Source organism: Schistocerca gregaria, chromosome 3 (genome assembly GCF_023897955.1).
Source record: "Schistocerca gregaria isolate iqSchGreg1 chromosome 3, iqSchGreg1.2, whole genome shotgun sequence".
Classification (NCBI taxonomy): domain Eukaryota; kingdom Metazoa; phylum Arthropoda; class Insecta; order Orthoptera; family Acrididae; genus Schistocerca; species Schistocerca gregaria.
The window spans coordinates 833726951-833743056 of record NC_064922.1 but is presented as its reverse complement, the minus strand read 5'-3'; the positions used below and the strand labels follow the sequence as shown (position 1 = coordinate 833743056).

The window sequence follows — 16106 nt, the reverse complement described above, 5'->3', positions numbered from 1 at the left end:
TATCGGTTTTAGATACTTTATTCCTGTTATTTTCTGTAGTAAACGTAGAAAATGTACAAATGCTGAAAAAATTTAACTCTTCGTTTCAAGACACATGGAATCAAAATATTGAACTAACTGGGGAAATAAGCCGGATGTTGTGGTCGAGCGCTTCTGGGCGCTGAGCTGCTGCTACGGCCGGAGGTTCGAATCCTGCCTCGGGCATCAATGTGTGTGATGTCCTTAGGTTAGTTAGGTTTAAGTAGTTCTAAGTGTAGGGGACTGATGACCTCAGATGTTAAGTCCCATAGTACGTCGAGCCTTTTGAACATTTATTTTTTTTGGGAAATAAAACGCTTTTGTAAACTGACGTACGGCCTGGACAGCTGTGTGCTGACGACATGCCCCTCCATATTAGCATGTAGTGACCCCTGTGCGGTGAGGAAGACATGGCGACCGGTCGGTACCGTAGGGCCTTCATGGCTTGTTCAGACGGAGTTTAGTTTTTTGGGAAATAAGAGAAAATTCCGGCTCTCCATCGTTCGCTGCTGTTCTCGAGAAGTGTTATGTGGTTGAATACTGTAGAAGAATGTCATCAGTATTCTCCTACTGATTCTAATCATCTGAGGGTTTGCTCTAAAATCATGTTGCAATTGGAGGTCAGGCCACTATTTGGCCATTTCGAATTGTCAGTTCTGAACGGTGTAAACTGAGGTTGAAGACTGTTCTTCGTATTAGTTTGTCGGTGTTCAAGGGCTATAAGCAGGTAATGTCAAATCACGCAGACACAGGCAGCAGATAAGGTACTTTCTCTTTATATTGTATATCTTGAATGAACTGTTATTAAATTTTTAATTTATTACTGCTGCAATAATTTCTTTCCTCATTTGTTATTTCATAGAAATGGTAGACAAATCGTGCATCTTTCAAGCAAATAAAATGTTCTACTTCAATGCTATGTTACTTGGTGACAATTTTTCCAGACTGGGATGCTGCCATTCTGCAATACAACGGTTGTCCGGAAACGACAGTGAGAAATTACGTTGTAGGCCAGGTGGGGGAAAGTGTTGCACACTGCACGTACATGTGTACCTTAAGCCACGGCACACGGCAACAAGAACGTTGTTGTCACAGGAAGACTGTACCAGATCTTACACCTCGTGTTTGTTGCTCGTTTCTCTCGGCATGGCCATTACAATTGCACTGATAGCTTTTCCCACTTACTATAATAACGCGATATTTCAGCCCAGTTTAATCTTAGCTGATAAATACCATTTTCTAAAGAAAAGGCTAGTATTAAAAATTAAAAAAAAAGGTATCTGTTATAATCAGGACCAAACAAATCCTGAAGAATACCGCTTATTCAGAACTAAAATACCAGTATCAGTTTTCACCGGTAAGTTTTTCCCATGCCTTGCGGCAAATCGGAGCCAATGAAGCAGTTGGCCTTGATAGCTGCTCGGATTGCCGGCGGTAAGTTCGAAGCATTGTCAGTGAGTTTGGCATGGCATCCACCCTTTAGTGTGGACGCCGGGTCGAATCTTCGTAAACTCAGTAGGCATTTGCTGTGTCTGTTCGTCGGATATGTAATTATAGCGTTTGAACATATTGGACTATAGAGTGGAATACGAATACAGCATTAAAGCTGATATTTTTATCGTGAAGGGGAATGTTTAAGTGACACTTAAGTTCTGCGATTGTATAAAAAAAAATTTCATAAGGATAGGCGCTTGGAGGGAAATAAGTGAGCTGTTACAAAGTAATGTAGACGATGTGAGAAAGAAATGGGAATCTTTGTAGGTATCGTTTTACTGCAAATAGAGCACTCCTAATAGAGGTGCCATCTTCGGTAATTTTACGGTCTACACAACTCAATAAGAATTCGAAATCTGTAGCTCTTATTCGCAAAAACTGTGAAATAGCCCATACTCTAATTCAGCTTTGAGGTGAGGCATTAATTTTGTCTCACCACACTGCTCCCTATTTTTTTACGAGAGAGGTCGGCCATCAACGTCCTCTTCTTTTCTGGTGATCAGCTTCTTGCAGTGTAATAAATGCTGCACATGCGACAACTGCTAAATCATTTTCTTCCCTCTTAATGTTGGCCAGTGAAACTGTTATTAAAACACTACTTTATAACAGTAACAAAATGGGTGCAACCTCCACGAGTTATCGTAGCCAACTGCGATTTCACATGCGCGAATCCCTTGGTCCCAACCCCTTGGTTTGGTGATATGACAGATCGAAAGCCGATGCGTTGACGGCCAACTACCGGCCAAATCCATTGGCTGTCGTTCGTTTGCCCTCGTTGGGCTTGTGTGTACCAACCGTCAGCCGAACTCATATCAGTAACCTGATCCTTATTTATCTAAAATCACTAACGCTGTATATACCAGTCGTGAAAATCTGTACTGTATTATCATTACAGAGTAGTTTTATCGATTTTCTACCCCCAACTACCTTTGCCATTGTATTATATTCCATTAATAAGTAACATATTAGCTTAAGCCGAAGAAAAATGATTTTAAGTGTTATTACGTGGCTGTTAACGCCTTGAGGTTTGAAGAGTGAACTGGTGATTCAAATTTGTGAGACGATTCTGTCGAAAATTAAAAAGGTCTTTGTTTTATCGGTATCCACCCCAAATCGTGAATCATGTCAGCGACACTCCATCCCCCATTTCGCGGTTATACAAAATGTGTAGCTCTTCTTTGAACATTCTCTGTGTACTTTGTTAATCCTCTCTAGTAATGGATGGACGGTGTATTGAAACGAATTATAAGAGAAGAATATCGACAAAAGCAAGCTGTGGATAAGAGAATGTAGTGGAATTAAATTAGGTATTTCTGAGGGAATTATATTACCGAACGAGACATTTAAAATAGTGTAAGAAAATGAAACACCAGCAGCCGTCCTTATGGTGTCATTTATTGCGTAGCTACCGTTTCGGAGCTTCAGTGCACCGTCTTCAGGATTTAGCCCTTGCTAAAAGTTGTTATCACTATCCACATATATGGTGCATCAGTGCCCAACAATTGGTTTACGCAGGCAATCTGTAACTGTAATGCCTGTCCATCCATCAACGTCAACTCAGCCAGTTGTTGGCCACATATTGATCGTGATAACCACTCCCGCAACGACTAAAGGCTGAAGATGGTGCACTGAAGCGCCGGAACTGGTACCTACAAAATACACGACAACACGAGAACGGCTGAAGGTGTTTGATTTTGTCACAATAGCGAACTACTGTAAACCGCGTGACCTCCGGGCACAAGGATAGACGAACAAAAACTTAAAACTGTACATAGATTTTGCCATTTGGACAGCAAAATGACTGACAGTTTTTGAAGTAGAGAGGATATAAAATGCAGAGTGGCAATGGCAATGGCATGGAAAAGTGTCAGGGTAGAGTATAGATTTAAGTGTTAGAAAGTGTTTTCTGGAGGTATTTGTCTGGAGAGTATGGAAGTTAAACATCGCTGATAAACAGTCTAACAAGATAAGAGTAGGAACTCTTAAAACATGAAGCTGCAGGAGAATCCTGAAGCTTAGGTGGGTGCACAGGTAACTTAAGAGGAGGTACTGCATGGAATAAGAGAGACAGAAATGTGTGGAACAGCTTGACTACGACAAGGACTCGGTTGATAGGACACATTCGAAATCATCAAGGGATTACCAACTTAGTACTGGGGGGGAAGGATGGAGGGTTAGATCGTGGAGAAATACCAAGAGATGTACAGAGTATGCAGATTCAGAAGCATGTAGGTTGCTGTAGGTATCCGGATATGAAGAAGATTCCACAGGACAGAATAGCGTCGAGAGAAGCATCACTGCCGTGCCGACCGGAGTGGCCGAACGGTTCTAGGCCCCCTCAGTCTGGAACCGTGCGACCGCTACGGTCGCAGGTTCCAATCCTGCCTCGGACGTGGATGTGTGTGATGTCCTTAGGTTAGTTAGGTTTAAGTAGTTCTAGGGGACTGATGACCTCAGATATTATGTCCCATAGTGCTCAGAGCCATTTGAACATCATTGGCGTCTTTGGACTGAAGACCACAACAACAACAAATAAATTGTTGTACAAACACACCCACTAATCTATAACTGCAGGTGTCGGTGTGGCGGCCATAGTGGATGTGGCATTTGTGGCGGTTTCATACATATGAGTAGATGAATACCCATATCCCACCTCAGTTACACGATTTGCAGACACCCCGGAAATATTTTCACGGTTTCACAAGGGGTAACATCTTATGCAGGCAGATGGGGTGCACACAATCCGTTCCCAGGAGAGGGTAGGGAACACTGGTGACAGGAGGAAGTGCATGTCGCCACCGTCAACTACTAACAGTGCTAGATACAGTTTAGAAAACCAACCCAGTGAAGACACGGGGTAAGGCCAGCTAGATACACTCACACGTGCAGTACTTACAGAGTTAAGGTGCGATGATTTTGAGGGTCGTCCAAAATGGGATGAATTTTGTCTTTTTAACTCTCATCTTCTTCGGCCTTGGCGAATCATCAGATACTCAATCTGGGCTTTGTCGTTCGATGGTACGTTTGTACTGATAACAGCAAGTCTCGTCATCATTGAATTCCATTAACAGCACGTTTCTTGCGGCAAGTGCCTTCCGTAGAATCAGTTTTGATGTTCCACTATGGTCTGCTATCTGCCAGCCTGTAGGAATTATTTGAAACTACGGACATCCGCTGTTTACAGATGTAACTCAAAGGAGACACTATAATTACTCCGCTAGGGACGCCCATACGCAATGGAAAACATCAGTCTCGGAACATTTCTCACAGAACGGAGTGTTTGTGAGTGAGCGCTTGAAAATGGGATTGCGAATACTAAATCAGCCACCAGGTGATTTCATTTCTGCGTAAAACGTGTTCCACCCAAGAGGCGTCAGGCGCATTTTCCTCAGGTGTTCCCACAGTTATCTGAAATTTTGTTTGTGCGGTATGTAGCTGGAGTCAACCTCAAAGGAATACTACTCATCCCAAAGCGTCGGCTTGTTTCCCATTACAAGCAAAATGGTTTTTAAGGGGGAATTTGATGTTCCCATTCGGCAGAGCTGTCCCGTATCAGTGCAGCCCGACTGTTGCTTTATTAATGTGCACCAGCTTAGCGCTCTCTGCTTTGCTCGCATACACCGTATGACCTTCAGAGATTTATTTGCTTTTATTTGATCGAATTTCTACGTTGTTCCCAAGTTCCAACATCTTATAAGCTTTTAACGCTGCTTAAGGTCACATAAGCATAGCCTTTTCCGAATGTAATTCTGACCAAAAATCGATTCAGGGAGCTGAATTCCAAAGTTTATGTTAATCATAATTTTCGTGTTCTTCTGGAGATATTTCCACAGCAACTTTCATCCCATAACACATCTTTATTTATGTCTAACCGAGAACTGAAATATCAATTTTCACAAATTTTGCTTTAAAATGTTTTAATCTAACGAAATATTTTCTTAAGAGTTTTAATTCCCTATTACACTCCCTTACGGACTGAATTTACAGAAACAGTGAAACAAGTATTTATTTATTCTACCGTGGAAGTTGAACACCAGTTTTCATAGATGTAGCCTTAAAAACCATTTAGTAGTTATTTCGTCATTACTTATATTCAAACAATCTTTCATCCACTTTTTTACCACCGTTAGTGGTTGAATTTCCAAAAATGCTGAAACACCGGTTTTTTTATTTTCTGAGTGAAGAAACAATTACCAGCGCATTTTTTCAAAATTCCTTTTTTTCCCTATTTCACCTCCTTTGGAGTGGAATTTCGGACAAATTCTTCTTAAATGATGCCTACAGTATGAGGTCCACACCATCTACAAACTTCATGTCTCCATTCTTAGCGATCTGGCCTGGGAGATGATGTGTCAGTGAATAAATCTAACACTGTTTCACCACCTTCCTAAGACAGTGAAACACTTTTTTTTTCGATCTAACAGAGAAACCAAACACCAATTTCCAAACGTTTAGCTTTAAAACTGTTTTGGCTATCAAATATTTTCATAAAACCTTTCACCCCCTATTATTTCACAGCCTTAGGGGTTTAATTTCCAAAAACTGTGAAACACGTATTCTTTCATCTCTAACCGACAAACCAAACACCAGTTTTCCAAGATTTAGCTTTAAAAATGTATTCGCTGTGAAATATTTTCATAAAACATTTCACCCCCTACTGCACCTCCTTTGGGGTTGTATTTCCAAAAAGAGGGACATCTTAAGTTTTATTTCTGACAGAGAAGCCAAATATAAATTTTCGTAGATGTAGCTTCAAAAATGCTTCTACAATAGAATAGTTGCATAAAGGCTTTCATCCCCCATTTCACTCCTAATTGGGTAAAATGTCCAAAAACAGTGAATCACGTATTTTTTATTTCTAACTTAGAAGAAAAATTTAAATTTTCATAGATTTAGCTTTAAAAATAACGCCACAAAAATCTCATCTCGCATTTCACCCCCCAGCGGTTCAGTTTCCAAAAACACTGAAACACGTATATTTTTATTTGTAACTGAAAAGTTAAATACCAATGATCATAGATGTAGCTTTAAAAATACTTTAGTAGTTTTTTAATAATGATACAATTTCAAAAAGAAGCTTCACCCGCTACTTCACCCCCATAAGTTAAACTTTCAGAAATGCTGGAAGACGTACTTCTTTATTTCTGAGGGAAAACCGAATACCAATTTCCCTAGGTCTATCTTCAAAACTGCCTTAACGGCAACTAATTTTTTTTTAGGGAAACCTACATCTCCTATTCCACCGCCTTAGTGTTGGAATTTCGGAAAATCTCTTCCTAAACGACGGCTACAGTATTAGATCCACGGGTTCTCCAAATTTCAAGTTTCTGTTCTTAGCGGTTTAGGCTGGGAGAAGATGAGTCAGTGAACCAGTCCCTCAGGACATTGCACTTCATATGTAGAGATTAACAGAGGAGTACTCCAGTAGCGACTGAGCAGCACCACTGCATGGGAGTAGCATTGAAAGTGGATCAGCGCAATACCGACGTTGCAGGTGTACTGATAATTCATCGTGTTTTACTCCCACTGTTTACACGTATCAACTAAACAGATGTAACATTAGATTAATTCAGGAATTTTAAATGCGAATGCTTTACTTTAGTTTTTACCGCACACGTTATTTATATCGAACGATGTAACAAATATACTGTTAACGGTCACTGTTTGTCTCGACGACGCTTTTGAATGGTTTAGACCCCCGCCATGAGGTAGATTTGTGTGTATTAATAGGACATGTGTATTGTATTACGAATTTTGGGTAACCTGTGGCAGTGTCTAGTCGAGAAACAAAACACTATTTCACGACGTGCCTCTTTGGATGTGTTGGTCTCAATACAGAACGTAAACGTAAAAGTGAAATAAAGCAACTAAAATTGAATAGTTCCAGAGGTCACAGAGACCTTTCTCTGTCGTAATACGTCACATGTAAACTGTCATACTTTGTAGAGATAGGTGGTATCTAGAAATTAATGCCACGAACAACCGCGTAGGATTAGCCGAGTGGTCTCGGGCGCTGCAGTCATGGACTGTGCGGCTGGTCCTGGCGGAGGTTCGAGTCCTCCCTCGGCCATGGGTGTGAGTGTGTTTGTCCTTAGGATAACTTAGGTTAAGTAGTGCGTAAGCTTGTAGACTGATAACCTTAGCAGTTGAGCCCCATAAGATTTCACACACATTTGAATTTTTTTATTTTATTTATTTATTTATTTTTTTGCAACGAACATATAACAGAAATAGAAACAGCGTTTGAAACTACAAATAACATACAGCAAAACGGAACGGTTATTTCGGGGTAAGTATTAAACCATAGTGGAAATCTGTGCTGGCCGCTGTGGCGGAGCGATTCTAGGCGCTTCAGTCCGGAACCACGGTGCTGCTACGGTAGCAGGTTCGTATCCTGCCTCATGCATGGATGTGTGTGATAGGTTAGTAATATTTAAGTAGTTCTAAGTCTAGGGTACTGATGACCTCAGATGTTAAGCCCCATAGTGCTCAGAGCCATTTGGAAATGTGCGGTTGAGTAGATGAACAGATATGTGACAGTAAATACAAAGTACTCAGATTTTTTGTTCTACGTTTATACATTTAAATCTGTTGTAATCATTTATGCAACCAGGAGACATATTGCAAACATTAAGTGTAACAATTGTGTTGTCAACAGTGGCAGAATTACAAATTAATAAGAATGTGGGCTGGGATTCAGCGATAGATGATGAAATGAGTGACAGAAGAGGGTGTAAGTTTTGGTTATGCCATAGCTGTAGGTTTCTTAGGCTCATATTTGTCACATATTATAACTAAGTAAATGTGAGATTAATACACTGACAAGGAATTAAGGATATGCAGATACATATCTGGTTTGCCTCCGTAGCTGAAATGTCAGTATAGATGACTGTCGTGCGAAAGACCGTGGTTCGATTCCCGGTACTGTCAATAACTTTTCCTTGGTGAGAGGACTGGTACAGGTTGCACCCAGCCTCTGGATGCCAGTTGAGGAGCTATTTGACCGACTAGTAGCGGCTCTGCGGTCTGAAAAGTCTGCAAGACTGCAGGAATAGCGGTGTGTTTGACCACATGACTCTCCATACCACATCCGTATGACGCAGCAAGGCAGAGGATGACGCGGCGACCGGTAGACACCTCTGTGGCCTTCACGGCCTGACGAGGATCTCGTTTTTAGATATATATCCGCTACACAGTATCACAGATTACCTCAAAGTCGTAACAATAGAGACACAGGTCTTACGATTACACGCAAATCCACCTGGTGATGGAAGTTTAGCGCTGTGGAAATAAACAGTGACTGATAATGGAAATCTTCTCGTTTCATGTGATAATTTCGGACTGCTCAATCGAATAGGCACGTAAAATTTCACTTAAAATATAATTTTGTTTGTAATCTAAAAAAAACAGACGATTTCCATTAACAATGGGCACTGATTGAATGACGTAATGAGCAGTATTCGTTTGGGTTGAGTGCAGCTACACATTGCACAAACGAAGTTGAAGATATTTGTGCAAATACCAGAGAAAATGCGCTTGACGATTCTTAGATGCCCGATACAACTGACACAGTTGTGCAACTTCTGCTTCCAGAATAAATATTACTTCAGATTTTTCCTCCGAAAAACAGGAAGAGGATGGTGAAAAAACTCTGGTTAGACACAGGTTTCACCTGTTGCCCATGGTTCGGTCATGTGGTACATTGTGTAGCAGATGCGAGACGACATCTAACGCACCGTTACGTTCAAGATGTATATCTCGAGCAGGCGATTCGCCTTGGCCACAAAGATCAGCCGATCTCAACCATCTAGACTTTTCTGTTAGCAGACAATGCAAAAGTTAACTGCACAGCATCGCCGTCGATACGGTTGACGAACTGGAGTAGCCCATTATACAGGCTTGTAGAGCTATACGAGATGATCCAGGGGTGTCTGAAAGAACCCGCAACCTATCGCCAAGCCGAGTGCAGCATTGTATCCAAATTCAAGGACGACGCTTGGAATACCGTTTGACAGGTAAGAGTATACAGCAAATTATATCGTGTAATATTCTGACTCAGGATTGTGTATCTTTTAAGGTAGGCTATGGATGAAATCCGTGTGCAGTAAGATGAGCATTTAATCGAAAAGGTTAATTATCGTATAAATTTGTAATAATTAGCATAGTATTCATTCTTAATGATATCAGCAAGCGCCGACTCACGTAACGCCTCACGTTTTATAGAATCCATTCGCTTCGGTTCCGCCCAAACATTCCAGAAGACTATATTGAATCCTCTCATAAAAAAATACTGCTGTTCATTACTTATTCGAGTAATTTGAACACATGAAAATCAGTCTCTGCAGTATTCGGTGAGGATGGTAGGATAGTGGTTGCGGTACTCACACAGACACAGAGGAAATCGTAGCCGTAACTTTCACATTGCTCACGCTAGGCCTAAAAGTGTCATGCCGCAACACAACATCAGCAGACAGTAATTTACATGGTTTTTGTGGCACTGTTGGCAGAAGCCGCTTTTGTTTGATCGATAATTACTATTGCTGATATCTGTCCTCGCGTCTTGTCTAGCTTCAAAATTCTGTAATTTTCTGCGAAATAATGCGTCTAAAAATGGTTCAAATGGCTCTGAACACTATGGGACTCAACTGCTGTGGTCATTAGTCCCCTAGAACTTAGAACTACTTAAACCTAACTAACCTAAGGATATCACACAAATCCATGCCCGAGGCAGGATTCGAAACTGCGACCGTAGCAGTCGCACGGTTCCGGACCGCGCGCCTACAAGCGCGAGACCAATAATGGGTCTGACAGATCTTTTCTTTTCATGACCGTGTTCGATAATTTTACGGATTTTGTAAGTAACCATGCGGCCATTCCTTTTTCCTCTCTCTCGTTCTCATTTCGTTTCTAGTTCTTGGTAATGAAAGAATGTATTAAACAAAATAACGATTTCAGAGAGAAGCTAAAAGCTACGCGTCTATTGAACGTAGAAGTCGTTCACAGGGGTAAACATACAGCTGCTTCATTTCTGTGTTTCATTCACGTGGAACAACAAGAGATAGTACCTATAGTGATATATGGTACCATGAGTAACGTTTAAGGTTTCTGTAATGACTTATATTGTCACTTGGCGCAGCGCAGTGTAGCCGCCCGCTCTGAGGCGTCTTGTCACAGTCCATGCGGCTCCCCACGTCGGACGTTCGACTCCTCCCTCGGGCGTGGGTATGTGTGTTGTCCATAGCGTAAGTTAGTTTAAGTTCGATTAAGTAGAGTGTAGGCTTAGGGACCGATGACCTCAGCAGTTTGGTCCCATATGACCTTACCACAAATTTCCAAATTTGTCACTTGGCAGCCAGCTGATAAGATTCCGGCAGCTTCAGCATCTATTGGAGTCAAAAGGCACCTTCCAGCAACATAAAGCCAGTTGCGAATTACGACTAGGTTCATCTAGCTGCTGCAGTGAATACATGAATCATAATGCGAGAGATCCGTACTGTGATGAATTTCAGTACATTTCACACACACATAGCACAATAAAAAAAACACAGAAACAGTACGCTGTTCTTTCTTGCTCTAAATTGCTACTGCGGCGCCGGTATTAAATTTTCTTCTGCTGCGAATGCACAGGTTCCAGTTACCTACTGCAAGTCTGACACACGGTTTGGAACACGTCAACAGCATACAAGCTTTAGACGGTGACTGAGCTTTGCACTACAAGAGGGCCTCATGATAAAGTGCTAATTATCACATAGAAATAATAATGATCCTGAATCAATGTATTATTTGTATGGAGGTACATATGTTCAGTCCTGGAACACATCGAAACACCGGCGACACAGTGCACCACAAAATCGTTACAGGATCCAAAACAAATTGGCGGAGCCCATTCATGAAGTGCAGTATGGTGGAGTAATTTATTTTGTGCATTTATAGCAACACAAGAGTGCAACAATTCATACTCAGTTGGTGAAAGTGTACGACAAAAATTTATTACGATATGCCGCAGTGTAAGGCAAGGAAAATGCGTCTCGTTTGGTGAACTACTCGGAATGATGAAGAAGGAGACGACAGATCATCTGCCTGTAAAAAACCAGGAATCGTAAGAGAAGTACTCGCTGTGGTGATCGAATACAGGTATGTCATGATCAAGGCGTTGGTGGAAAACATGGAAATCAGTGATTACACTGTTTGCAGCCTCTTGCACGACATTCTGAAAACGACACAACTCGTTGTCCGATGGACTTCGCGACAGGTCGCTTTCCTTACAGAATTCTCTGAAACAAGGCAAAGCGGAAAAGTAACAATTGCATCAGGCCATTCCAGAAGACGTCTTTACCGCCTAACAACCACCGACGACTGGTGAGTGTATCACTACGACCCGAGAAAACGGAGCAAACAAGCACTGCAAACACGTGCCTTCACGACCGACGAATAAAGCAAAGATCCAGTCTTCATTGGGCTAGGTGATGGTGAATGTTGTTGGGGACTTCCATGAAGAACTACTAGTAATGGGCAAACCGTTACAGCAACATGCCTTCAAAATCTTCTGATGATGTCACGGGAGGCTATCGAGACGAAGTGCCGCCTAGAGCTGTCGAAGGGGATGTTTCTCCTCCATTACGACACACCACCTTATTCTGCACAGGATGCACTGACACATGCTGAATCTCTGGAAGGTATAATTTTTGCTCAATCGCTATCTATGTTCTACTGACATGGCACAAAGAGACTTCTTCCTCTTTTCTTCAATGAAAACTTGAATGTGTGCCAGACATTTCCGGAATGACGACAGGTTGGTTTTTCAGGTGACACGTTTCCTGAAGAGCCAAGACACAGACTTCTCTAATCAAATGGCTCTGAGCACTATGGGACTTAACATCTTTGGTCATCAGTCCCCTAGAACTCAGAACTACTTAAACCTAACTAAACTAAGTACAGCACACAACACTCAGTCATCACGAGGCAGAGAAAATCCCTGACCCCGCCGGGAATCGAACAGGGGAACCCGGGCGTGGGAAGCGAGAAGGCTGACGCACGACCACGAGATGCGGGCACTTCTCTAATAAAGGTGTTCGAAAAATCCGTAGCATTGAAGGGTGAATACGAAAGAATTGCGAATGGTGTTCTGTAAGTAATGCCTCACTTTTTTTCGAAAGCAAGTTGGTTGTATTCATCATTCAAGCACGTCGTATTATTCCTCATGCTTTTGGCTACAAAACCCTATTTTCAACATAATATCCATTCAATGCGACAACGTCATGCCACCTTACTGGTAGGGCCTGTACGTCGGCATGGTACCGCTGTGTTGGTCGACTTCGGAGTCAACGTCTTGTTGAACAAATAACCTCGCTATCATCCAAGTACTGCAGCCTGCGGAGTGCATATTTTTTGTGACTCCAAACAGATTGAAGGTGAGAGATCCTAGCCTGCAAGATGGATGACGAAGAACCGTCCGTCCCATGAAGTTTTCTGAGCTCCTGCCGGATGCGCAGACTTGGGTGGGGGCTTGCGTTGTTACGGACAAGAAGTTCGTTTGTAATTTTGTGGCGACCTCCACCCTAAAGTCACTTCATCATTTTCCTGAGGGTAGCACAGTACAGTACAGAGTTGACCGTTGCACCATGAATGGGAAAATTACATACAACAACCGCTTCAGAGTAAGAGAAGACCATCGGCATGACATTACAAGATGAGGCTACGGCTTTGACATTTTTCAGAGAGGTAGTGTAGCGCCACTGCATGGTGCCGTTATGTTTCCGTTTCGAAGAAACGAACCCATGTTTTATAGGCTGTGACTGTGTTCGACAAAAAACTGTCACGATCAGCGCAGACGGTCCTCCGTTGCTGTTCAGGGTCTTGCGTTACGCGGCAAGGCACCCAGTAGGTGCGTGCCTTTAGTTATTCTATCGGGTGAATGAGTGTGTCAGCACTGACAACAGATACGTCCAGTTGAGCAGCGAAGTGATTGTGATTATTGACCAACTCGAATGAGAGTGTCCGCACGTTCCAACACTGCAGGAGTCACAGCTGTAGCAGGAGGCAGGAGAGGTTTGCGTGATCTTGTTGCGATGATGACAGACGCCACGCCCAGCGACTCCCCGTGCTTTTGTTCACTATCAGGTCTCCATTCTGCAAGCGCCTGTGAATACCTGTAATGCTCTGCTTTTCCACCTAAAGAAACTCTGTGACAACTCTCTACTTGGGACGCACCTCCGTTACACATGCCATTTTGAAGGTTGGATATAGCGCCGCCACTTATCGGAACTTCATGAAATTGTAGATCCTGAAGCGGAAATAATGCACGATGTCCCACAATCTATCCTGCATTTTATCAGCCGAAACTGGCTGAGAAAATAAAAAGTTAACAGTGTCACGAAAGTTGTTGACCACAGCTTGATGAGGTGACAGTAAAAGCTACCCTTTGTACAGTTTCATGATTTACGTTTTGTCTACTACTGTGCTTGGAGAAGGGCAGCTGCAGGGTGTGGCTCACCTGTTGACGACGGTGCCCGCCCCGGCGCCGGCCGCCGCCGCGGCGCCCCCAGCGGGCGACGAACCGGCAGCGGCGCCGCCTCCAGGTTTGCTGGGGCCATTGCTCGAGCTCTGCGAACAGAAAGGCACACGCATCCACTCATCGGAACACTGGCACCTACAAGACGAGAACTACCGAGGCGTGCTGAAAAATAATTCTACCGAATTTTTAATGTGAAAATCTTATAGCCTTTTAATAAAACAAACGTCATCAATACAGAGGGGTCAAAAAAATGTATCCACTGTTTAAAAGTCAATAACTTGCAAACTAATTGACGGAGTTGTCTCATTTTTGGTAAAAGCGTGGCTTAAAGTACAACTTAATCACTGTAGGTGTTCGAAATGGTCACCATTGACACCCACACACAAACGATGCCGCCAAATAGGAGGACGAACTACTGGCTGCAGCATGTTCAGTTGGATATTTGCACATGAATATACGATGGATTCTCGAACTTCATCCAATGTGTGTGGCTTTTGTCGATAAACGACATCCTTTAGTGTTTTAAAGACAGCAAAGTGGAAGTGCTACATCCCACGTTTGAGACACGCAATCAACGAGGACGACCCTGATCACAGAATGGGGTACTGCGAGTGGTTTACTAACATGGTGCGCAACGATGAAGAGTGTGCAGAGATGATTGTATGGTCTGATGAGGCACAGTTCAAACTCAATAGTACAGTAAGTCGCCACAATTGGCCCGCAGAAAATCCGAACGTCCATGTAGACAAATCCATGAATTTGCCAGGAGTAAATGTGTGGCGTGTTCTGTCTTACCGGTGCTTGATTGGGCCATTCTTCTTTGATGGCACAGTTACCGGTGAGGAGTACCCTCAGAAGCTTCCGACATCCATTTTACCTGCCATCCGAGACTTGAATGGAGACAAAAGTGTTTACTTTCAACATGATGGTGCTCCAGCCCACTCCCAAAATCGTGTTTGGGCTTATCTCGAGGAAAATCTATCAGGGAGATGGATAGGCCGTAGAGGTGCTGTGGAGCATGCACCACGTTCCCCAGACCTAACTACTCTGGACTTTTACCTGTGGGGAACACTAAAGGACGTCATTTATCGACAAAGGCCACACACATTGGATGAACTTCGAGAATCCTTAATACATTCATGTGCAAATATCCAACTGAACACGTTGCAGTGAATAGTGCGTGATGCAGTTCGGCTGCATCTTTTGTGTGTGGATGTTAATGGTGACCATTTCCAACACCTACAGTGATATCTTTAAATTGGACTTTAAGCTACACTTTCCCCATAATTGAGACAACTCCGTAAATTAGTTTGTAAGTTATGAACTTTAAAACAGTGGGTACATTTTTTTGGACCCCTCTGTATTCTACATATTTCTTCTTCATGAGTACTTTTTTTATTTCTCAACGTAGTCACCCTAGCGATGAAAACATTCCCCTCCACCTCCTCCCCCCCCCCCCCCCAATGACCAATTTGCTGATACTGTCACTCTTGAATGACTCTGTTGACGTAGCGATAACTTCATCTCCGCTTGCACAGCTTCCATCAGCATCAAACTAAAATCATCGAGTACGTTAGTTAAATTTCGAAACAGGTGAAGATCAGACGGCACCAAGTGGGGATTGTTGGAGGATGATCGATGGCAGTGAACGTAAGGCGTCGGGCTGGTGCAGATGTCGCAGCGCTCGTGTGTGGTCTGGTATTGTCTTGCTGAAGGAGATGGTTCTCCTCGATTGCACTACGCTGTTTCTGACTCACCAAAATACGTACCGGGTGATCAAAAAGTCAGTACGGTCGCAGGTTCGTATCCTGCCTCAGGCATTGATATGTGTGATGTCCTTAGGTTAGTTAGGTTTAATTAGATCTACGTTCTAGGCGACTTATGACCTCAGAAGTTAAGTTGCATAGTGCTCAGCCATTTGAACCAAAATGTCAGTATAAATTTGAAAACTGAATAAATCACGGAAAATGTAAATAGAGAGGTACAAATTGACACACTTGCTTGGAATGACATTGGGTCTTTATTAGAACCAAAAAAATACAAATGTTCAAAAACTGTCCGACAGATGGATCTTCATCTG

The 16106-nt window shown here is 42.7% G+C and overlaps 1 protein-coding gene across 1 annotated transcript in view; it reads right to left on the bottom strand.

Moving 5' to 3' along the window:
• LOC126355986 (delta-sarcoglycan) overlaps positions 1-16106 on the bottom strand; it is a 390788-nt gene that overhangs the window by 352875 nt on the left and 21807 nt on the right. The window contains exon 2 of the mRNA XM_050006604.1: positions 14006-14115. Within this exon, the coding sequence (XP_049862561.1) occupies positions 14006-14115 (110 nt within the window). The remainder of the gene's footprint in view (positions 1-14005; positions 14116-16106) is intronic.